Genomic DNA, 24251 nt, shown 5'->3' with positions numbered 1-24251 from the left:
CTGGTTTTGGTACAGAACAATCGCCGACTATTGTCGAGTAATTCGACTTGGCCGGGTATAAAGTCGATGGTATGGTCACCAGAGTTCATCAGTCGACGAGTCGGCAAAGTCAAGAGTGGATTTTGGATTAGCTGGTACACCGAATCGAACGCACATTACATCATCATGAAATTCTACGTGGGACTGACGGCAATAGTGGTAGTGATGGTTTCCTTGACTCAGCCAGGAGAGGCCACCTTTGGCAAGCTCAACCTCCTCTTGGGCGGAGCATCCACGGCTGGCTATGGATCTGGATATGGTTATGGCTCTGGTTATGGTTCTGGCTATGGATCTGGCTACGGATATGGATCGGGCTATGGATCAGGATATGGTGCCGGCTATGGATACGCTCCCGAGAACGTGGTGAAGGTGATCAAGGTCTCGGTGGTGCCAGGCGGAGGAGTTGGAGGAGGCTACGGCGGTGGCTATGCTGGAGGCTATGGCGGTGGTTACACTGGAGGCTATGGTGGCGGCTACTCTGGTGGTTTTGTGGGCGCTGCTCCGGCCATATCCACCTCCGCCGTCGTTACTCCGGTGGTCACTGCGGTGTCCACGCCGGTGGCTACTCCTGTTCTGGCCGGTGGTGCCGGGTATGTGAGTGGTTTCGGTGGTGGCCTGACCGGAGGCTTGGGTAGCTATGGGGGCTTGGGCGGCTTGGGTGGCTATGGGGGCTCCCTCGGCGGTGGTGCCGCCCTTCCGGCCTCCTACGGATTTGGAGCCGGCTATGGAGCTGGCGGTGGCTTTGGACTAGGATTTGGAGCCCCACCACCACCACTGGGTCTGGCCGGAGGACTCTGCTAGAAGATGACGATACGGAAACCACAACATCAAGTGGATATTTTTTTTTGATAATTTTAAACAACGATTTGTAATTTAAAGCTTATGATTTGTAATAAAATGTATAAATAACGATTAAAGTGTGCGTACTTTTAATTTATGGGGCCTCGTTTAAAATGGCTTATTCTTAATTTATACAAATATTTAATGGGAATAAATGATTTTGGCACAAGGTTATCTTTTACTCTTAAACAATTAATTTTATATTATAATTCATATTTTTTTAATTTTCTAGTTATCAAATGGTGTACACTAAATATTATAATAGCCTTTTACAAAGTATATCTTTGTAAGAATATATTTATATTTATAATACTTATTTATAAAAAACAATGTTGAAATATTTTCGCTGAATAGATAAAATACCATGCCCAAAAATAGCTTTTCAAAATGCTGTAAAATTACTACTGTGCAAAAGAAATCGTATTAAAACCCTATAGAATAGAAATAGAAATAGAATGACTTGATATGCCCAAAAGTCTGCTAAATAAAAAGACACCTAACAAATCTTGAAGAATATTAGTTCTTCTTCCTTTTTCCATAGATTCTTTTGCGTTTATACATTAAAATGCCCTATGTAATTTCTGTCTCTTGCCATTGAACGCTTGACATTTACAAACTGAAATTTCGCACCCAATTGAAGAAGTCAGCTCCCCCGAAAAAAAAGCCTATCCCACCATAGTGACCTTCGTTTGGGCCCCTGAATGAAATCGAGAGTTGGGTACTGTTTACGCACTCAGTTAGCCGGCTTTCACCCTTTCCACGTCCCCTTAAGCCCCCTAACCCCCAAACTGCAGATCGTGAGCCCAGCAAAACTTTTAATGATAATTAAGTGCCAGAAACCAAAAGCAAAACCAAAGTCAAAGTCACAAGAGCCAAGCCCAAAAAATAATGTTCGGCCGAGAATGCTGTACGCCCCATGGGTGCAAATTGGTTGAGCTGGACTGGCTCCATCTTCACATCCATCTCCAGCTACATATGTCGCAGCAGCTCCAACCACTTGAACCACTCGAGCCACTAAAACCACAAAAGACCAAAGAAATACACCACACAGTAAGTGCCGGGAGAAAAAAACTACACGATCTGTAAATGGGAATGTGTAAATTGGCGATGATTTAATATTTGCCATGCTCAGACTATAATAGAAAAAATAAAAAAGAAACATAGTAAGGAAAGGCAGAAAATACAGCAGCAATACGCCTTATGAAATAATATTAATCAATAGATTAAGTATAAATAAGTTGATTTAATTGAATATACGAAGTTTAAATACATGATCCACCAAGAATTTTTTTCAAATTTCCTAGCTCTAAATTATTCTAATCAACACAAAATTTAGTGCACATAAAAATAGCTTATAAAGGTATTTTATTTAACACGTAATATCATGAATCTTTTTACGGGCTTATAAGAAAAATCTTTAGTTTGGAAACGCCCCTTTTTAATAACAAATTTTCATTTATTTTTGCTTTTTTTTGTCCGAAAATACAAAAAGAACTGACATAAGTATTATTTATGCTGCAAATTTAAATGCCAAAAATTCCACGCATCTTTCCTTAAACTAAATTTTACGATACTCTCGTGCTCAGATAGAAACCAGTTGTAAAATTATGGGGACATAAAATTTCGCCAGATGGAACACCTATTTCGGTTCTATATTTTTTTTGACCCAATTTGCATAACAGTCTAGATCAATAGAATAAAAGAAAAGCAAAGAGCTCAAAACCGACATTTACATATATGTAATATTTGATCTCAGTAGTGGGAAATACGTCAGAAAACGTAGACGTGTCCGACAGGTTTTCGGATCGAAATCCGAGATGAGCAAAGATTTCTGGGCGTGCTTGGGATACGAGTATTTGGGTTGTCGGATTTTCGGCTATTTGGATATTGGCGAGGCTTTAACCCGCTGAGCCCCTTGACTACGTGGAGTCATGCATAGGATTTCGGGGGCTGAATGAGTGACAATGCCAATACACTGGTAACGCACATGTGCCAGCGTGCACTGAGAGAAATTACTGCCAATAGTTTGGTATTATCATATTTTATTTTTCTTCCTTAAGAATATATTTATTATATATTTTCTATTTGATTTTGGCCTTTAATAATCCTGCAAAAGGCTTGGTGAATTTATTTTGAAATATATTTTTATTTTTAATGATATAGATTTTACATATGTATATGCATTATTTACATTGTACATCTATATTTTATTACATCAAATTTATTTCATACCAACTCCAAATAAATGTTTTTAGTTCACTTAATTTTAAACTCTTTAATTTATGTAAATATAACTTTAGAACCACTGATATATAAAATATGTTTATTTCCTTTTTAAATGCCCTGAAGCAGTCGCAATCAAATTGGGACAATAAATAAATGAGACAATAAATATGCAACGCACATTGTATTGTCTGGCTGAATTTCCCCATCGTTTGTTGACATTTTTTAAAGCCATGTCATAAATGAATCATATATCTTAGAAAACGATTAGCTTATATGCATTGTATCACAGAAATATAACAAAATGTATATATCAATCAGTTTCAGTATCGAAATATTATCGCTTTTAAATCTAACATCATATTTTTAATGTCTTTTAATGCCTTCCTTCTAAAAAGGTCCAGCACATTTCCCTCAGTGCTAATTTGTGTGTTGGGGAATTACCTGGGCTTCTTGCGAATCCGTAACGCTTTTGGGCCGTGGTTTTATTTAACTATTTTTTGCTGTACCGGGGGATGCGAGAAAATATCTCACTTGATGGTTAAGTAGTTGAGGTGACAGACAGAAAGACAGACAGATATACAGCCGGTGGCTCTCGGCCCCGCCCAGATTTGGAGTATATCGTCTTCGACTTGTCGCGTCTCTTTGGCCTATAAGTAACCATTTATGAATTAAGCAAACAGCTATATTGGGGGAATCTCATCTCGTTGGCCGGACCGTAGCATAGATTAGAACTACACAAACACAAAGCTCAGATACGAACCGCTGTTCGTTGTTGGCTGGCTATAAATTAGTGCCCCGTCTCGATTTGGGACATCAGTTGAGTTTCGTTCAGGTTACGGGCAGCATCAGTAGCACCACTAGCACCACTAGCACCACCAGCACCACTAGCATATCCAGAATCACCATGAAGCTGTACGTTTGCGTTTCGCTGGCCCTTTTGGCCATTGCGGCCCCAGTTCCCTCGGACGCCCTGTTGGGCGCCAAGTTGGCCCTCCTGAAGGCCATTGGCGGTGGTCTGGGTGGCGGCAGCTCCACGGGCAGCGGTGGTGGCTACGGAGGCAGCGGCTATGGCAGCGGTGGATACTCCGGCGGCTACAATCAGGGATACTACAGCCAGCCCAGCCGCCCGGTCTACAATTCCGGATACGGCAGCTCCTCCTCATCATCCTCCTCTGCCAGCAGCTACGGTGGTGGTTATGGCGGTGGCAATGGGGGCGGCTATGGCGGTGGTTACGGCGGTGGCGAGCAGGTGATCAAGGTCATCAAGGTGGTGGAGCAGCCCTCTTACGATTACGGACGTTCGGCCGGCTATGGTGGCAACTATGGAGGATACTCGTCGAGCGCCTCTTCCAGTGCCAGTTCCAGTTCCTACTCAGCCCCAGCTCCCGCTGTGACCTATTCCGCTCCTGCTCCCGCTGTGACCTACTCCGCTCCTGCTCCCGCCGTGACCTACTCCGCTCCTGCTCCCGCTGTGACTTACTCAGCTCCTGCTCCCGCTGTGACCTACTCCGCTCCTGCTCCCGTGGTGCGTGTTCAGGCTGCTCCTGCAGTGACCTACTCCGCTCCAGCTCCAGCTCCAGTTACCTACTCCGCCCCAGCTCCCGCTGTGACCTATTCCGCTCCTGCTCCCGCTGTGACCTACTCCGCTCCAGCTCCGGCTCCCGTGGTGCGTGTTCAGGCTGCTCCCGCTGTGACCTACTCCGCTCCAGCTCCGGCTCCAGTGGTGCGTTATGCGGCCCCAGCACCGGCGCCCATCAACTACGCTCCTGTTTCCTACGCTCCGCAGCCGCAAAGCCAGCAGGTGGTGAAGACCATCAAGCTGATTGTGGATGAGGATCGTGCTCCGGCCCAGGTCTACGGCCCACCGGCCGTGGACTCCAGCTACTCCAGCGCCTCCTCCTCCGCTTCCGCCTCCGCCGGAGGTTACAATGGTGGCTACAACGGTGGTTACAACGGTGGCTACAACGGTGGCTACAATGATGGTTCCAATGCTGGATTCTCTGGCGGTTTCGGTGGCGGCTGGAAGCGTGGCGGCATCTTGGAGAAGCTGGTCGGCTGCTAGGCCCTAGAAACTTAAAGCCAATGGCACTTAGGCATCCAATAAATCCAAATCCTAACCTAACCGTACTCAACTATTTTTTTTCTAGTTATAAAACGAATAATTGTATTTTTTTGTTCGATCGATGTGTACATAAAATAAATCAATATACCCGATATATCATGTCTTTATAATCTTATGTAATCGCCAGAATTTCAGACGACTTTGTCTGTCTACTGATGCATATACATGTTTTTTGGGGTTTTTTCATGGCTCCCGAACGCCAGGGTTCATTGTGTTATTGATTCTAAACGAAATTAGCACCCAGTTGCTAACTTCCAACGATTCGCTGGCGATTCGTATTCATGTTCCGATTCCGGATCTCAAAAGATCGCGATGAGGGCCCTGAGAATGAGGCTAAGATCGAGGGATAGAGAGATAGCAAAAGAGATTCGGGCTTATAGGGTTTGTTAATTTGCATTTAAATGTTAAAACCGCTTGGGTTCTTTTCCTGGTAAATAAATATCGCATCAAAATATTAGATTACCATGAAAAAGATTAAAATAATTAACAAATTAACAAGCTTTCTGCATAAAGAATATATAACTGTTAAAGCAACCATTTAGTATAAACCTACATTTTCTTTAAGCAACTCTAGTATATTTTCTAGAATCTTTTAGGCTTTAACATAAATTGGGATATAGATTTTCAAAAAAATACAAGATATAGTTTGAACGTTAATTATTAGCAAATGGTGTAATTATAATGATACAAAAAATATATATAAATTATATGCCAGTTAGTATTATCATACTTTTTATTGCTACAATTCCCACTACTTTTTGAAAATATATATTCATCAGACAATTTTTGCATTTTTAAAAGGTTTGCTTTCTTACCGAAAAATAAATAGAACATTATGTTTATGAATTACAATCGATTTTTTTACAATTTAAATCGCAATTAAGTTTTAGAGTAATGGTAATATGTACATAGGAAATTTTCAAGTCTTTAATTGAATTATTTGTGTTGTATTAATGGCATTATCGAAGCGTCGATTTAAAGTATAGATTCCACGATCTTTATCTATCGGGTGTCATGCGAAGAGTGTCACCAATGGGCGTTCAGCCAAGACCAAGAACATCCGTTCGCCGGCGACTATAAAAGCTCGGAGCCCCCGAATAATTTACCAAACAAAATGCAAGTGCCTTATGTCCAATTGTTTATTTTGGCAGTGGTCGTGGTGGGCTTAGTACGTGGTCATGCGGTGGAGCAGGAGCATCTCACCAGCCATGGTGCGTATGAGTAACTTTATTTGACTTTGGTCACTGATTTATTATTACATTTATTTTTATTTATTATTACATTTATTTTTAGCCTACGGACCAGCCATACACATTAGTTCGGGGGTTCTCCAGTTGGCCCCCGATTCGGAGCAACCTCAATTGCTGCTGGTGCCCAATGTCTACTCCTCGTCACTGGGAAATCCCTGGCCGCATTTTTATGTGGACACCTTGACGGCTTCGCACCTGCCACATTCATCGGTTCCATCGATTCCAACGATCCCGTTGACCCCTTCGATCCACGAACCGCGCATCGTGGTCAATGACAATGTGGACTTTTCGCAGCTCAAATTGCCCCAGCATAAAGTTGTCCATTCCCATGGACGCTAAATGGGTTCATCGAGAAACTATTTACAAGCCTCCACAAATTATTGTTTTTCATATGGTTAATTTTTATATTGTCTAAGGTTTTTTTTTCATGTTTGTTGACACTTTATAAACTTACTATAAAAATGATTTCGGAATATGTTTTTGGGATTACTTGCAATATTTATGTATGCGAGATTGTTATGCGAGATAAAACTTTGCCAGTATACGCAAAAAATGTGTCAAAAATTGGTACAGGGAAACGGCAAACTTAAAAATAATAATAGTTTTTGAGTTTTATGACTACGTTCCTACGTGGTTTAAAATGTTCTAATATGATAAGCAGTATTTTTATAGCCATTTAATAATTTGTTATTTTATTTTTTGTATTGCTTAATCATTACGTTTATTATTAACCATATCATTTTGTAAATATTTGGCACTGGAGTGCATTTTAATATTTAGCCTGATCCTTCGCCTCCTTCATGAGCCGCTGATGCTTTTGGAATCGTTGCTCCTGCAAACGGATGCGGTGTCCATTAGATAATTTCAAATCAGTCATGTGTTTGAGTTGATTAATGTGGCCATCAAGTCTTGTAGGTCGTTGGATCCTTTGGCAAAAGCGTCCGCCTGGGTCAGGCACTCCAGATCCTGATCGAGTTGCTCACTAGGCTGGCGAATGGGCAAAGGCCCCGATCAGGGTACAGGGTGCATCCACAGGATACACCCTATTCCCTCACCGAGGCCTTCGCCAATGAGCAGAGAAGGATCTGGATGACCGTTACCAGAGCCTTCCAACAGGTCAAAGGGATTTACCTGTGCCAGGGACCTCAGATCCTGATTGAGTGGCTCAATATCCTGGCAACCACCGAGGTGCTGGCCAAAAACACGCTGGATGCATTCGATAGCCTCAACAAGTCGCTTTTCCAATTGGGAGATCACAGGATGACAAATCGCCAGCCTCGTGGTTTCCCCATTGGAAAAACACCTCGTTGAGGGTATCGAAAGCATCCTGCGGCTTTTTGGCCAACATCTGGGTGGCCGCAGGGTGTTGAGCCACTCTATCAGGATTTGAGGTCCTTGATCCAGGTTAAGCCTTGTGGCCTCCTGGAAGGCACTGGTAGTGGACATCGAGACCCTTTTCTGCTCATATGCGAAGACTAGACTCAAGAAGCTATCGGAATCCTGGCGAACAGATGGTTTTCCCACCACCTTGGGCAACATTTTTATTGCCTTGACGGTTTGTCCTGGGGATCTTTCTTTGGGTATATCCATCAGGTAAAATAGTAATAGGTAGCAAGAATATACCCACCTATACACTTGAAATAGCCCAGGGATTCTATTTAATCCTGACGATTAAGAGCTTAAGAACCATGTCCATATGTAAGGCTTGACCCTTTTGCGTTTTCCAAATTATTTCGCGGTGTTGTTGGTGAAATGCGCTGCCAGCAGGATATAAGCCAGATCCTTTTTATAGAACCTGTACCTGCCTCCAGGAGCTGTGCAAAAATCGCCCCTTAATAAGCAACTGCAAGTCATCTAAGGAACTTACATATATATTCTTACTTAGTATGTGCATGTGTAGCTTCAAAACTCACCGCTTCTTCAATGCAAGTCTGCAGTAATATTTCCTCCAATTTAGGTCCTTTTTATTGAACCTGTACCTGCCTCCAGGAGCTGTGCAAAAAATGCCCCTCAATAAGAAATAGCAAGTCATCTAATGAATTTACATATGTATTCTTACTTAGTATGTGCATGTGTAGCTCCAAAACTCACCGCTTCTTCAATGCAAGTCTGCAGTAATATTTCCTCCAATTTAGGCCAAATGTGCTTCAGCATGAGACCGGTTTTTTATTTTTTACGTACACCTAACCACTGACAATTTTCAAGGAACACTGAATTTTCTTTGACAAGTAACACCAGGGTTGACTGATACTATCCAGAAAATCATTTATAGGGTTGCTGGATTAAAATATCGTTTTAAGTCCACCTCAGCTTGCCACCGGCAGTTCGCGTAATCTTGACTGTAAATTTAAAAACAATGAATTATTATAAATATAAAGAGCATTTATGTTCATACCTATTGCTTCGCCTCCTTCAATTTTCAAAAGTTTCCCGTAATCATTGTTTACGTTTTTGTAGTGAATGTTCCACTTTCCACTTTCAAGAAGAAGAGTTTAGGGTTTCCACCCAAAATTATCGCCTAACCATCGCATAAAATAGTCCGTTAAATTTGGATGGGTAACTAACTGGGAAATTTTTGGGACGGCAAAACCTTATGGACCATCCGTTCAACGGGTGGTAGATGATGAATGGATCTCTGTGGGAAGACCCTATACAAGTAACGGGAATAATAATTCTTGCCCCGAAAAGTTATTGAACGACTTATAACTTTGTTGGTTTTGATCATATTTTCTTTAACTCCGGGATATACCACTTTTTTTTAAGATTTCACAATTTCGAACTAAGTTTGTTTATAATCGGACGACTATATGGTTCTATTTACAAATCTGCTTGCTTTCTTGTTTAAAATAATATATAATAAAATAATAAACTTATGCATATGATGTTCCCGATATTGTAATTTAAATGTTTCAAGTATATTATAATACCGTTCCTTTAAGCCCCAAAACACGTTTAAAAATTCATTTTAACTTAGTTTTATTTCAATAATTTTTAACAAAAAAAAAACAGTTTTAGAATAAGATAATCTTTGAGCATTTTGCTAGGTCTTGGGTGCGACAATCACAGTCTTAGTAGAGATGCTCCAGCGGGTGGTGCTCCAGTTGGTGGTCGAGCTCCGCCTCGTGCTCCACCTGCTCCTCGAGGGCCTGGTGCTGGATGTGATGGAGCTCGTGCTCGTCGCGATCCTTGAACTCGTAGAGGGTGCTGTAGCTGAAGGCGCCCTTGCCGTGATCGATGCCGGGAACGGCCTTCTGATCCTCGTAGTGCGAGTGCACCTCGCTGGCCTCGGCGTACTCCTCGCCGGCATCGCTGCTGCCATAGTCCGCGGGGAAGCTCTCCTCGCCCAGATGGTCGCCCAGGGAGCCCAGATGATCCTCGTGCCCGGTGGTGCCGAATTCGTGGGAGGATGAGCTGAAGTCCAGCTTGGAGAGGGCCTCACCGCCAGTCAGACCGCCAGCATAGTGACCCAGCAGACCCGCCGAGTGGACCACACTGGAGGAGTGGTCTTCGCCCAAGGGATAGCTCTGGATGCCCAGCAGCAGTTGGGCCAGCAGGATCATCAGTTTCAGGCGGTAGGTGAACATGGTTGGATTGTTTTTTTGGGAAAAGTTAAAGTCTTCTAACCGACGCGGCGAAATGTTTCGAGTCAACTAATTTACTGCTACCAACTCCATTTGGTTTTATATGCTCCGAGCACTCACATTCGACCGCAAGTGCCTGCCGCATTTTCCTGCATTTTCCACTGACTTTGCACACAGTCTTTTGTTTGGCGAAAAGTGAAAAACACAGAAAAAAATAATGTTGCAACGGACATCTGCCTGCTGCCTGCTGGCCGCTCGTCGTTCGGCTGGAGCTGATAATTTGCTGCACTTACTCCGCATTACGTCGACGTCTAAGTGGCGGGGCCATTGAAAAGCCTGTTGCAATGGTGCGTATACGTAATAATTTTCGTCTTCTCTGCTATGATTATCTTCTTTTTTTTGGCCATTAGGCCCGTTCTTGGGGCTAGGTATTTGGTATTCGGTTTTGGCCCATTGCGTCATTTTTGGCATCCCTGTGAGCCTTAACCCTCCGCCAATTTGCACTCGAGGCGGAAGCTCACATTTTTTGGCACAGCCCAACTAATTGGGTTTATCAACAGCAAATAGTGGAAGTAGAATGGCAAATATAAAGAGTCATTCACTTATACGGCTTTTGGAGGTAAGTTGTATGGTACATATATATCTTTCGACCCATAACAATGCAGTGAGCTGTGTTCATTGTGCAAAGCTGCCAAAAAGTGCAATTAGCTTCTTGGGAAACTTATAATATATATACTAAATAAGAAAGAAGTTCATTCAATTTATTCAATGATTTTCAAAATTCTTATTCGCATATTTGTAAAAAACATTAAAGTACAAACATTTGCAAAATTGTAAAAATAAAATAATTGAATTTTGTCAGAATAGATAGTTTTATGTATAACAACTCTTAAATAACTTCAAAAACTGTATAATAACATATAATACAATATAATATTTTTATATTGCATAAAGTCATTTATTAATCCACTTTGTGGAATACAGAGAAATATAAATTGATTTCGATTTCATGAGACTCATGACTGCAATTAAAAGCACACGAGCCAACAGAGCGAAAAGTCCGCGCTTGATTGCCAGCATTTTCCAAAAACCCACAGCCCCATGCGTCTGACACACTCACCCAAATTCCCCATCAGATATGGATACTATACTATATGCTATAGATATAAATATATGGAGCACGAGTGCCTGGAAGATTGCAAAAGGTGGAAAAGCGAAACAAAATAGCAACCGATGTACATATAAACATTTGTCGATGGTGCCTACCGGCAATATAACTTAAAATGTGCGAATAAATTGCCAAAAACTAAATTCAGTCGTAACGAAGTTTGGGTACACTGAATAAACCCAATTTGATATTTAAGAAAGCTATTAGAAAGTAAAGTACTCTCTTTAACTACACCCAAAACCATTACCAATGAAATGTAAGAATCGTTTTTGTATGCATTTTTATTGCCTATCTTAAATAATAAATCGTTTTTGTATGCATGTTAATTGCCTATCTTAAATAATAAATAAAATATACTTATATAATAATATGTAATATTTAATTTAATAGAATATTATAATAGCTCTATTAGTAACTATTTATAATGCAGCTATAAGCTTATGCTACAAAAAGTATGGTTTTTTAAATAGAGATAAAGATAGCTTCTTTAAAAATGTGTGTTAAAAATGTTTGTTCTTGACACTTATTTTTTAAGGTATAATTTATTTTTATAAAATCCTTAAACTAAATTTTTTTAGATGCTTTCTAATTAATTATACCAACTTGCATAGTTCTACAAATTGAGAACGGTAAATTTAGCTCCACAGAAAAATCCAAAATAATGAAGAATGTAAAATCTTTAAATATATTGTAAATAAGAGCGACAATAGTAGCTTTTCTTCGGATGCAGTCCAGCATTCCAATATATTTTCGAAGTCGGCCAGTGTGATCAATTGGGCAGTATTCATTTCTGAACCCACCGCTCAAATGGCCAACTGGAGGCACTCTTAACGCTTCTGATTGCTGATGTTGCTGCTGCTGTTGCCGGCGATCGGCGATGTTGCTAGTTGCTAGTTGCTGGTGGGTTACGTGCCGGCAACATCAACGACGGCAGCAACACCGCACAAATTACCAATGTAATAGCACCGCTTGTTTTGTGTTTAAATTTTTGTTTCGCTGTTGATGGTGGGGGCGGCCGGGTAATTGGGAGCGGAGCAAGGTGGTTATTAGATGGCTCGCTTTTTGGCAGCCACTGAAACATTTCCTAACGCAAGAAATATTTTCTTGGAAATTATGCGATTGCTACCTGGATTTTGAAAGCCCCATTGGATCGTGAGCCTCGGACACGTGAATCGTGGGCTATTTCGTGACATCGTGTCTTAGAACCAGACATCCATATCTACGGGGGTCATAAATTTCACTTGAAGTGGCGAAAAGAAATGAGGTACATCGGCTGGCCCACATATGTATAAAAGGCTCGTCATGACTGAGTTTTCTCCCAGTGTCTCTCGGATTACCATGACTTCTTCGGTTCTAGTGGTGCTGCTGGTGGTGCTGGCACGGATCCCAAAGCCCATTAAAGCAGATTCAATAAAGGAATCCGTTTCTCAAAGTGGCGATTTCACAAAAGAAACTCCCATCGAATCAAGTCCTGCAATTGTGAATATTTCTGATGTTGATAATACAAAGGAATTTGATTCTCAAATTAAAAAAAGCTTAGTCACCGACATTCCAAGTTCAATTGGTTCTGCAAATTCTAGTCTGCAAACCCAAATTCCAAATCTTTCAAGTTCAGAAATCAGTCCACAACATTTGGATACTATAAACCCAGAAGGAATTATCTCTGATTTCGTGAATACTTTTGGGAATGAAAGCTTAACTTATTTGCGAAATAAAAGTTTAAATAAAACCAGTTCGGAAAAGGAAATAATGTTGGGTTTTTTAAGAGAGGAGCATACCAACTATTGTAAAAATGGATTTTTTAACGATTGGGAAAGGACTAGATTAGAGGCAAGTGACAGGCTTAACTTGCGACAGCTACCGATTTTGTATCAGGATCTGCTCCTCGATCGCCTGCAGGATCAGTTGCGTCAGCTGTTCATCGGCCTGCCCCTGGACATAGCCTTCTCCACCCTCAACTATATATGCAGCACGATTGTCGATCTGGGCGTGGTGAGGTCCAAAATTGTTCCGGATGTCTCGCGCATGAGGTTTCTCCTTCGCACCGAGCTCGCGTGCCAGAACACCAGTATTCCACTGACGCAGGCGGAGGAGCTGTGGGATACTCCCGGATTTTACCAGGATAGACCCACGGTCCTGTTCATCACCGGCTGGCGAACGAGCATAAACGATTCCAACAGCGGACCCGTGGCCAAGGCCTATGGTTGTCGGAATGATACCAATATTCTGGTGAGTCGGGAAATATGTATAAAGATATAGCGAGAAAAAGTTGAAAAAATGCTGACTTTCTCATCTGAGTTAAAAATGTTCTTAAAAATAGAAAGAAAATTTTTAAGTTGAAAATATTTTCAATGTGCTTGAATCAAGAGGTATTCACCTTGTTAACTCAACAACTTAACTATTCGTCTATTCAGTAGTGTATACTTATCAAAAAATTGTTTAATAAACTCAGATTAACTTTTCTTTTCTAACCATTTTGTTCTGATATTGGGAACATTCAATCAAATATATACTTACACGGTTTTTAAGAACGAATGTTCTTAATTCAAGAACAATGTACTTGAATATTTCTCTCTGTGTGGCTAAAAACCTAATTATCAAATATTTTTAAGATTCTAGATGCCGCTGACTTTGTGGACACCCTGTATACATGGTCAGCCTTGAACACAGAGGTTATTGGAGCCACTCTGGCCACGGCACTCCTACGGCTGAATGCGACCTATGTCACGAACCACTTCCATTTGGTGGGTCACAGTCTGGGCGCCCAGATAGCAGGATCGGCGGGCAGGAACTATCGGCAAATGTCGGGGGGCCTAATCCTGAAGAGAATTACTGGACTGGATCCGGCCAATCCCTGTTTCTACGACGGCAACGATTTGGAGGGTCTGCGGAGTGGGGATGCCCGATTCGTGGACATTATCCACTCGAATCCCGGCATGCTGGGAACCTCGAAACGCTCCGGTGATGCGGACTTCTTTGTCCAGGGACGGGTTCCCTTCAAGGAGGGCTGTGAGGGCCTCACCACCATTAGCTGTTCGCACCAGAGAGCCGTGGACTACTGGACGGAAACGGTTTATCCCTCGAATGCGAACGACTTTCTGGGCAGGCGATGTGATCGCTATTCGGAACTCCTGCTTGGCAGTTTTTGCCGGGATACGAGGACCGTGATGGGTTATGCCGCCAAGCCCACGGAACTGGGCCTGTTCTACGTGGGCGCCAATCGAGCGGAGCCCTATGGCCAGAATGCCAATTCGCAGACCTACACCTACTCAACCACCGAATGCGGATCTTGCGAGTAAACGACTGGAAATAGTCAGAAGCTAAAAGAAAACATTTTAAACCATAACTCTTAGAGTTAATGGGTATATTAGATTAGTTATTAGTATCTATAAGGTAAAAGAAAGCGTTTCCGAACAAAAAGGTATATATGGAACAATTTTTGGAAAACTGCCCACCCAAAGTGGTAAAAATCAAATGATTCTTTCTAATTTGTCTGTCTCAATATTATTAGGGAGCATAGTTTGTTAGAAATGTAAAAACATATTTTTATACCCTTGCAGAGGGTATAATGATTTCAGTCTGAAGCTTGCAACGCAGTGAAGGAGACAACTATATTCTATAGCTCCCATATGAATCATAAAAAAAAATATTTTTTTTAATGTAAAAAATTATAACTTCTTTATTTTTTGACATATTAACTTCCACTCTTGGGATATCATTATTTTAAATAAAATTTTAAACAAATCGGACGACTTTATCATATAGCTGCCATGGGAGCGACCGGACAATTATTGTCAAAATAATACATAGACAGTTTTATTTTGTTTTTGGTAAACATACACGGTAGTAAATTGAAATGGAACAATATTTTAACATTTTGTAATTAGATTATTAAAATATTAATATTATAGTTTTGTTATTTTGTTTCTCAAATCGCATGTTCTCTTTCGCATGTTCGTCCACAAAAAAATGAAAATCTAGAAAATTTGATCTGTTGGGGCCGTTGGGGATAAATGCACCAGTTCCTTTGTCTAGTTGTATTCTCCCTTAAAATACGCGTCTAATAACACCTCTTTTGTTAAAATCCGATGCTTCTGCAAAAGATATACGCAAATCAAGATATTGGAGGACTTCTCAAAATGAAAATTTTATTTTGTTTATCAGTTTGTCCCAAAACGTTAATTTAGGGTCCTAGACGATGTTAAACAGCTTAAAATGAGAAACTTTAGTTCTACCACTTTTGGAAAAACTCTCTAGTTTGTCGTGAAAACAGGTATAAATAGCTCAATTTCATACACCCGTAACGAAAAGCGTATTGTATGTATGTATTGTATGTATTATACGATCTACTAAATAAATACATTGTCTAAATTTTTTACATTCGGCACGCTGTAATTCAATATACCTGTGCTTTTCTCATTCGACACGCTTTATTAAATCGTACAAGCAAATTGAACTGCAGCGTGCCGAATGTAAAAAATTTAGAAAGTGTATCTAGATTTTTACCTCGTTAAGAGGTGTTTTTGCTTGATACAAATATAAACCGATAATTTTATCCATTTTATATAATGTTCTTTATCTTACATCACTTCTGTCAACAATATAAATTAAATAAGATAATGTTATTCGAAACCGATGAAAGATAATAACTAACGCGGGATAACTGACAATTATGTCAGATCTACTGTGCGGATTATCTCTCAATTGTTAGGCAGTTCAGATACGGGTTTTTCCCGATAATTTCAAGGACAAATCCCGGGCGAGCCCTCCTTCCCTCCCCTGAGAATTCATTTAGGCCGTGATTTGTGTGTGAAATCGACAATTTCAACGCAGAGCTAATTCTTTTGTGACGTCTTTTTGTATCGGGCCCACTAAAATTGTCCAGGGCACGTTGACGGAATGATAAAACAATGGCCTGGCGTTTGGGAGTCGAGATCGGGGAATACGGAATGGGAAATAAGCAATGAGCAATGCGCCCGCATTAATATGGCTATTATTATGGCCCGGTTGTCGTAACCGGCAGCAGTATTTGATGTTAAATACGTGAGACTCGGCATTACACTGAAAAAAGAAATAGTTAAGATATAGTGATCTCATATTTGACTAAATTTAAAAACACCGAATTCCGATTTAATTTCTTATATATTTTTATAACAATTAGTTTAAATTGCAGTTCTTGTTACTTGTATTTTATTATTCTTGTTACTAACGCTTGCAAATAAAAATGTTTATATATTTGATATTTTAGCAATAAAGAATAGATAGAATGTAAATGTTTATTTTAATAGCAAGCATTTATTTACAAGCTATAATTCCCAAGTAAAAATACATATTTTTTTTAATATTACGACAAAAATTATTTAAATAGAACATATAAAATTTCCTATAAATAAGTTTATTTTAATAGCAAGCATTTATTTTCAAGCTATAATTCCTAAATGAAAATAAATTTTTTTTTTAATTTTACGACAAGAATTATTTTTCCAGTGAACACTTTGATACACTTCCGCTGGCACAGGCCTCGCCAATTTGCTAAGACCTATTGTTGGAAAATGCACAGATTTTTATGAGCCATTATCAGTTACAGACGACTCGCGGCGATTAGAGGGATTGAAAACTAAGGAATTCCAAGACCTCCTAGTCTCGTCGTATATTTTGGTGAGATTAAAATACTATCTTTTTTCGGCCTGTAGGAAGCAACTGAATTAGAGGTCGAATTTCAATGCTGATAATGGCTGAAAAAAGGTGTTTGGCCGATCGACTGGATCCCCGGACTGCATAACAGGAAGTTATCTGGTGTTACTGATGCCTCCCGTTTTGCTTTAGTTCTCGATTAAAATTTAAATAAATGCAGATGAGCTCGGGACATGCGACTGCAGTTTGCTCTGAGCCCGGTTTCTTGAATATCTCGGTTTCCCGGCGAGATCTGGCGAAGGCAGCAAATCGAAATGAAAACTAATTAGGTGACAAGTGCACCTTATCTGATCGGAACACACATCGATATGGTCACAGTTGAGTGGAATCATCTATAGACTACATATAAGGCGATGTGTGCTTGTCGCTCGGGTCCGTCCCTCTAGAGGCTATAAAATCAATTGTCACTTGCCTTCCGGCACTCAGTTCTCATCGAGTTCTCGTCCAGGATGGGACGAATTTCGCTGAAGATGCTTCCGCTACAGGTACTGCTAATCCAGCTGCTGGTTTTCTCTCCCTCGGTCCACTCCATCGAGTGGACTCTGACGGATATAATTGAATCCGCGGGAAAAGTGGGCAGCAGCATCGTGGATCCCAGTCTTCTGCCCACGCCCCAGGGTCTCCTCGACGGCAGCAAACAGCTCATTGCCGGCTACCCCTTCGAGTTCGTCTCGAGCTCCATCAATACTATTTGTAAGTACTTTTCGGAGGTCAAAACATAACCCAAGGTATTTTTTAAACTCAAATACACGCTCGAAATAATGTTAGTTCGGAGTTTTATGAAAAGGAGTTTGTGATAATGGTTTTAGAAATTAGAAAAATAATACACTCATGAAAATCATTTTCTTTAAATAAATTAAATTAGCTCAGCAAAGGACTTATTTTTTAAAATGTAGAAAAATACTTCGCCATTTACTTTGAATTGGGCAAATATTTTTGTGGATGTAGTAAGTAATTAATCCTTGATTGGTTCATATTTGAGATGGTAGCAGCAAAGGGCCCTTCTATATATTTTAAGAATTTTCCATATACATAGGAATAATTAAATATAATTTTACAACTAAGAGGCAATTAAAAAACTAAGCCTTTATTTAAGGTTTCAGAAAGCAATATTCTAATAAATGCATGCATTCTGCAGAATAACGAACTCTATTTTCAGAGTAAAAAGGTATTTATGTATAATTAAAGAAAAAAACTTCTTTTTTACTAGTACAATAAGTAAATAGAAAAATCAATGTTATTCTTTAAATATAGAGACCCCTCTAAATACCCTTTTTAGGTTCCCAGGCGCTGTCATCGAACAAAATCGTGTCGAAATATATGCCGGACATCAACAAAATGAACTTCCAGCTGCAAACGGCCTGCGAAAAGGTCAACTTCCCCCTCTCCAAACCAGAGGAGATGTGGGAATGCCCGCTGTTTGATCCCAAGAAGAAGGTCGTCATCCTGGCCACCGGGTGGACCACCACCGTCAATGGTTCGGATACCATCGAGGAATTCTCAAAGGCCTACAATTGTCGTGGCGATGTTAACTTTGTGGTGAGTACTGAGTAAAGTAAGGCACAATTAAAATGTTTGTCTAAAGGGTTTTAGTTACATTAAAATACAAGTTAATTATAGATGTTTAATCATCCAGCTGATAAGGTTTTGATCAGATTAGTTTCGTTTATAAACAAGTTCAACTCATTAGCCCTGGATTTAATCTAAATGTTTTTCCGTATTGGGTAATTGTAATATTAGTAAATTCAACCCGACTCTATGCTCTGTATTTTGTTGCTTGGAAAAAAGGAACGGCTTTGAGTAGTATTAAAGTATTGCAATTAATATCCAGTATTAATAAGCAGCTTAAAAATGCTGTTGGCAAATTGCTGAGAGCTACAATTTGAAAGTCATGAATAAGTCAACGAAATCCAGAAATAATAAGAGTTTGTCAATTGAGCTAATACCGTACTTGATTACATTTACTAATTTGATTTTGTAATATATTTTGGTTGTATAAATGGAAACCTATTTGAAATAGAGGAAAAATTAAAGAGAAAGTTAAATAAGAACTTCCTCAAGTAGTTCATTAATATTTAATATTAGTTGTAACGCCTATTCTATATATTTTAAATATAAATTAATTATAAATACCCTGTAATTTAGGCGCTGGATGCAGCTCGTTTCGTGGACACCCTGTACACGTGGTCGGCCTTCAATACGGAGGATATTGGGGAGCACGTAGCCGTGGGATTGGTGAAGCTGCTGGACCTGGTGCCGGTGGACAACATCCACCTGATTGGGCACAGCTTGGGGGCCCACATAGTGGGATCGGCTGGTCGGCACCTGCGACGCCTGACCAATAAGACCATACCCAGGATTACGGGACTGGATCCGGCCAAGCCATGTTTCAACGAGGGCGAAGTCCTCTCCGGTCTGATGCGCGGAGATGCCCGCTTCGTGGACGTGATCCATAGTAATTCCGGAGTGCTGGGCAAACGGGATCCGATGGGCGATGTGGACTTCTATCCGGGCGGAATGGGACCTCTGCCGGCGGGCTGCCTCACGGTGACCTGTGCCCATGCCCGAGCCTGGGAATATTATGCGGAGACCATTTATCCGGGAAACGAGCTGAACTTCCAGGCCACACGCTGCAATTCGATGTCCCGTCTCCGGAGCCTCCGCTGTCCGAGCAACGAGGTGCCCATGGGCTATGGCGTGCCCCACGATGTGAAGGGCAACTACTTCCTGGAGGTCAGCGGCTCCTCGCCCTACGGCTCCCACGCCTCCAGTGTGCGAAACGCCCAAATGGAGCAGTGCGGCAAGTGTCCTTCCCCGACGACCACTGAGAGGTCGACTCCCACTAGGAAATCGCGATTGTGGTTCTAACGAGGAGGAGGTCTTTTGTGAGACCTGCCCAAAATCTATCCTAAGCTAGTTTTAGGTCTTGTTTTAATATTTTCTTTTTTTTTCGTTGATCGTTTGGCCCGACCCGATTGCGGTCGATATGCATTATACAACTTGCCTTCTCAGCGTTGACAATTCAATTAAAGTTGTGTTTACTATGATTATGCAAAGTCCAAACAGCGATAGAAGGAGGCTCTCGAAGTTGGAATACCCTTTCCATATGATACCAAAGGAGAGTGTTAGTGATAAGTCGGTGAAGCACACCACAAGAAATGATTACCATACTTATGTCCATTGAAATATTAAAACAAAAGCAAATAAATAAATTATCTTAATATGATAAGTTCATTCTCGAATTCAGTGTTTTAATTTGAAATAAAATATCAGGGACTGAAAATCACAGATATTTATACAGTAAGTCCTTTTAATTTAAATATCAAGCAACATAAATAGAATTACTCTCTGAATAGTAAAAAGTCTATAAATAATTGTAAATCCCTTAAAGTAAATAGTCTTTTTCGACTGATAAGGCAAAAGGAGATTCCAAAACAGTTTTTTTCGACTTATAAATAAAAGTCAAACTAAATAACTTTATTTTTATAGTGATTACTGTTAAGAGGGCCTGGATAAAATGCAGTTTTTGGAAATACAGGTTATAGGATATATATTAAATACATTTAGAGTATCAAGGTCCTACAAACTAATTATAAATAAACATTTTTAATCCCATTTTTGAATTCTTTTTTTTTTATAAGCGTATAAAATGGCTGAAAAATAATTAGATCGAAATATGGTCCAAAAATCTTAATATTTGATTTTTTTGTGTATATAAACAGTGTCCGTTTTATTCCCAAGAAGTGCCTGCATATAATATTAGTTTGGGTACACCCAGTTCCAAACATACAAAAGTACTTATTATGGTCACAGATTCCTGGGTACATCATAATACCCCTTAAAAGAAACCCGAAAGATAAATAACCTGTAGAAAAGAGGCCGCGGTGTCGCCAATGCCACAAGCTTATAATTGTTGACTGTTGACTGGAGTTGGCTTTCTGGCGTTAATGTTGACCATTATCCGAGTGGCGCCCAGGTACAGTGGGAAATGGGCAGTGGAATTGGATGTCACCTGGTCGGGATCCAGATGAGTTTTATGGCCGCCTAAGGTCAGCCGCCTTGTCTGGTGAATGTTGTCTGGGGAGCGGTGATTTCATCTCGCTGGGATCGATAATATATGATTATCTAGAGGCTCTTTAATGGCCTAGATGTCCCAGATGGATTTGCATCTTAATGGCTGGAAAGTTGACTTTTCAATGATGCTAATGGATTATTAATAACGAGTGGCTTTGCTCTATAAACTTGTTGTTTATAGGCCAAGTTATGAATGGAAATTTTTAATATTTAAGCCATCACTTAGACATTGAGTTGGGTTCTGTCGGGACTTTCCCATGTCCTTCGGCTGACTATCACGATCAGGAAATGCCATCGCCGCGATCCAGTTACCTTTCGAACTCATCTCCCCACTGTGCCACTCGGTTTTCAGTTTTTTTGGCCCCTTCACCTGGGATCTACATCTGCATCTCCATCTCCATCTCCATAACTTTGTAACTGCAAGTGTCTCTGTTTGCGACTTAAGCTGCCAACTTGACAAATGACTCATACGACGCCAGCTTCTTGGCACGATCACCTCTTTACCCGCGCATCTTGCGGCTTAAACCAAAGCTTACTGAGTGCACTGAGAAAAATTATATTTATCATACCTAAACTTTAGCTCTAGTTCTTCACTTTGAATAAAAAGATTAAATTTAAAGCGATTTTTTACCAACTACTTACTTAAAGTTATCGAGTTAACTATTTGGATTTTAAAACAATAATGTAATGAAACTAGTTTTTTAAATAATGCCTATTTCACATATTTGTTTCAAAATGGGCTAAAGAATCTTTGAATAACCAAGTAATTGAGTTAAGTATTTTGATTTTAGAATAATAATATTAGAAAACAAGTTTTTTTCAAAACAGTTTACATTAAATGTTCCCTATAAGCTAATTATAAAGAGTTTAGAACTTAAAAAATTATATTAAATGGGATGTAGTATTAAGTAATTGATAAAATAAATAAATTTAATTAAATTGCTTAACTGGATATTAATATTTTTTAGTTATTGCTTGATCCCGATATCTCCCAGTGCAGCTCTGCTGCAGTTTCCGCCAGCAGCGAGGCGATGCGAGGAAATGATCCATCAAGCGTGTGAGTTATGTACGAATTTTGCAACTTGGCCACATGGTTGCCTGACTTGATGGCTACCCAGTTGCGGCTTCTGCTTGTAAAGCGGTTGACCCTGGTCAAGAATCGGGCGCTCAAAGTGGTTTAATAAACTGAAACTGCAATTATGTACGTACCTGGCCGACCTGGCCCAACCACCCGCCGTTGGTTTGAGATTTATTTTGTGGATTCTCGACCAGATTAGTCTGGGCCACGCAGTTGCCGCGTTTTTTGCGATAAATAGCGAGTGGCGATCCAGTGGTTACAGCATTCGAGTGCCACACTTCGAGACGCACAGCGAAAGACAAAAAAAAAAACCATCCCAGGATCTCTCACCAAGTCAGGACTTCAAGTTTTAAAATACGAAACTCCCAAGATGAAGGTGTTCATTGTACTCTGCGCACTGGTGGCCTGCGTTTCGGCCGGAGTGGTTCGATCCTCGGGCTGGGGATCGAATCCTTGGGGTAGTGGCGGCAGTTCAGGATGGAACAGTGGTTGGACCGTCCAGCAGCCACAGGTCATCAAGGTTATCAAACTGGGCGGCAACTCTGGATGGGGAGGCGGCAACTCCGGATGGGGAGGCGGCAACTCTGGATGGGGTGGCAACTCTGGATGGGGAGGCGGCAACTCTGGATGGGGCGGAAACTCTGGATGGGGCGGCGGCAACTCTGGATGGGGTGGCAACTCCGGATGGGGTGGCAACTCCGGCTGGAGCAGCGGCAACTCTGGATGGTCCAGTTCCGGCTCCAATAGTGGCTGGTGGTAATGAATCCTGGATCACTCTGGACCACCTTTAGAAGACAAAACCCAATCCCCAATCCCCTCCAGTTACCCAATCCCGTCCCCCTGCACCTGGTTCACAATTCACGATTTTGTAACATAGTTTTTAATACCTTTTTTTTTGTGTAACAAATGAATAAATAAATATATCAAATGCATAAATTCAACGAAGCTGCGTATTATCGCCAACTAGCTTAGCATATTTATGATGCATCTTTAAATTATGGATCGTTAGCAATTAACATTCTAAACTTGAAAACCCAGTGTGTCTTGCTGAGCAATTATTTATATTTTTTGCATTTTGAAAATGATTGTGGAACAGCGTGGTGATGCCAAGGTGCTGATGCGAGTGGAGTTCAGCGGAGATCATCATCATGGCGAGGCGGAGGCACCGTGATTCTATTTTCAAAACTATATTCAAAAATTATACAGTTCTCATCAAAATTATAAGACATTAAGAACATTTTTGTTTAACTGTTGTTAAATTTTTACCGATAAAATATAGGATATAAATTTAATACAGCTGGATAGGGCACTGTTTTATGGGATTAACCAAATTACCCCCTGGTTCTCGACCATCTCTTTAAGAATCAGAGAAATATGTTTGTAAATATGTTTTAGCCCATAGGCAATCTTATCAAAATATTAGGACACCAAAGATTTTTGGCATATCCAATGTTTGAGCTTAATCGAGATTTTTTGTAATGGCCATTTGGTCAATAATAAATTAAATGGTGCATAAAATAAAAAGTTATAATAATGAACAAAAATTTAATGGAAATCCTATCTACAATCCTGTCTACCAATTATAAAATCATGGCTTGTCATACTACAACAATTCAAACATACATGTTACACGAAGATCAAAAAGGTGTATTGTATTATTCGGAAAGTATATAACAGGTGTTCACCGGATTTTGATTTACTTACCAATTATCCATCTTTATGCCAAAAATTATTTAAATCGAAGTGCCTAGTAGCCCATCTATCCTTCATCCGAGATTAAAACGGACAGTTAGTTAACAAGTAAAATTGGTTAGCTGAGTACCGGGTATATGCTAGTCGAGACACTTGACTAAAGGTTTTTCTTCCAATCGAAGCCCTTTAGGTACCACTGTGTGCAGAAAATTGTTTGGGGTACGTTGGTAACGTCTTGTGAACTCAACTGTGGTTAAAACCTGCAGATGTGCATATGTACAATGTGTGTGTGCAGCACGCGTTGGAAGCCAAGAAGAGCTATATGGCCATATTCACCGCCGAGTTGATGAAATTTATGGTAAGTAATGCACTTGAGCATGCACCCAGCCATGTTTGCACGCCAATTGACATTGAACCAGTGTCTGCGGAGTCGTGCCTCGTACATTTAGCGATTCAATTGCGGCTGCTGTATAAATGAAGATTAATT

The 24251-nt window shown here is 40.5% G+C and overlaps 7 protein-coding genes and 1 long non-coding RNA gene across 8 annotated transcripts; 6 read left to right on the top strand and 2 right to left on the bottom strand.

Moving 5' to 3' along the window:
* Positions 1–150: 150 nt before the first annotated feature.
* Positions 151–863, top strand: LOC119556534 (keratin-associated protein 6-2). The gene has a single exon (XM_037868814.1). It carries the CDS (start codon positions 166–168, stop codon positions 838–840), a length of 675 nt encoding a protein of 224 aa, XP_037724742.1. The 5' UTR covers positions 151–165; the 3' UTR covers positions 841–863.
* A 3069-nt stretch (positions 864–3932) lies between these two features.
* On the top strand, positions 3933–5321 carry LOC119556533 (probable ATP-dependent RNA helicase ddx17). The gene has a single exon (XM_037868813.1). The coding sequence runs from the start codon at positions 4010–4012 to the stop codon at positions 5165–5167; it is 1158 nt and encodes a 385-aa protein (XP_037724741.1). The 5' UTR covers positions 3933–4009; the 3' UTR covers positions 5168–5321.
* Positions 5322–6258: 937 nt separating this feature from the next.
* On the top strand, positions 6259–6816 carry LOC119558067. Its single transcript, XM_037871236.1, has 2 exons — positions 6259–6438; positions 6521–6816. Exons 1-2 carry the CDS (start codon positions 6342–6344, stop codon positions 6814–6816), a joined length of 393 nt encoding a protein of 130 aa, XP_037727164.1. The 5' UTR covers positions 6259–6341.
* A 1112-nt stretch (positions 6817–7928) lies between these two features.
* LOC119557925 lies at positions 7929–8669 on the bottom strand. Its single transcript, XR_005220127.1, has 4 exons — positions 8569–8669; positions 8391–8509; positions 8105–8331; positions 7929–8051 (listed from the first exon to the last, which is right to left on the bottom strand). It is a non-coding gene; the product is annotated as an uncharacterized LOC119557925 (long non-coding RNA).
* Positions 8670–9545: 876 nt separating this feature from the next.
* Positions 9546–10061, bottom strand: LOC119558202. The gene has a single exon (XM_037871494.1). It carries the CDS (start codon positions 10059–10061, stop codon positions 9546–9548), a length of 516 nt encoding a protein of 171 aa, XP_037727422.1.
* A 2503-nt stretch (positions 10062–12564) lies between these two features.
* LOC119558384 (phospholipase A1) lies at positions 12565–14525 on the top strand. The gene is made up of 3 exons (XM_037871911.1): positions 12565–12705; positions 13084–13455; positions 13839–14525. Exons 1-3 carry the CDS (start codon positions 12565–12567, stop codon positions 14523–14525), a joined length of 1200 nt encoding a protein of 399 aa, XP_037727839.1.
* A 2799-nt stretch (positions 14526–17324) lies between these two features.
* On the top strand, positions 17325–20154 carry LOC119556874 (vitellogenin-1). Its single transcript, XM_037869350.1, has 3 exons — positions 17325–17613; positions 18200–18459; positions 19066–20154. The coding sequence occupies exons 1-3, from the start codon at positions 17370–17372 to the stop codon at positions 19786–19788; spliced, it is 1227 nt and encodes a 408-aa protein (XP_037725278.1). The 5' UTR covers positions 17325–17369; the 3' UTR covers positions 19789–20154.
* A 2170-nt stretch (positions 20155–22324) lies between these two features.
* LOC119556590 (uncharacterized transmembrane protein DDB_G0289901) lies at positions 22325–23013 on the top strand. Its single transcript, XM_037868891.1, has one exon. It carries the CDS (start codon positions 22443–22445, stop codon positions 22830–22832), a length of 390 nt encoding a protein of 129 aa, XP_037724819.1. The 5' UTR covers positions 22325–22442; the 3' UTR covers positions 22833–23013.
* Positions 23014–24251: the final 1238 nt, after the last annotated feature.

Source organism: Drosophila subpulchrella, chromosome X, assembly GCF_014743375.2.
Source record: "Drosophila subpulchrella strain 33 F10 #4 breed RU33 chromosome X, RU_Dsub_v1.1 Primary Assembly, whole genome shotgun sequence".
Classification (NCBI taxonomy): Eukaryota; Metazoa; Arthropoda; class Insecta; order Diptera; family Drosophilidae; genus Drosophila; species Drosophila subpulchrella.
This window is presented reverse-complemented; position numbering and strand designations above follow the sequence as displayed.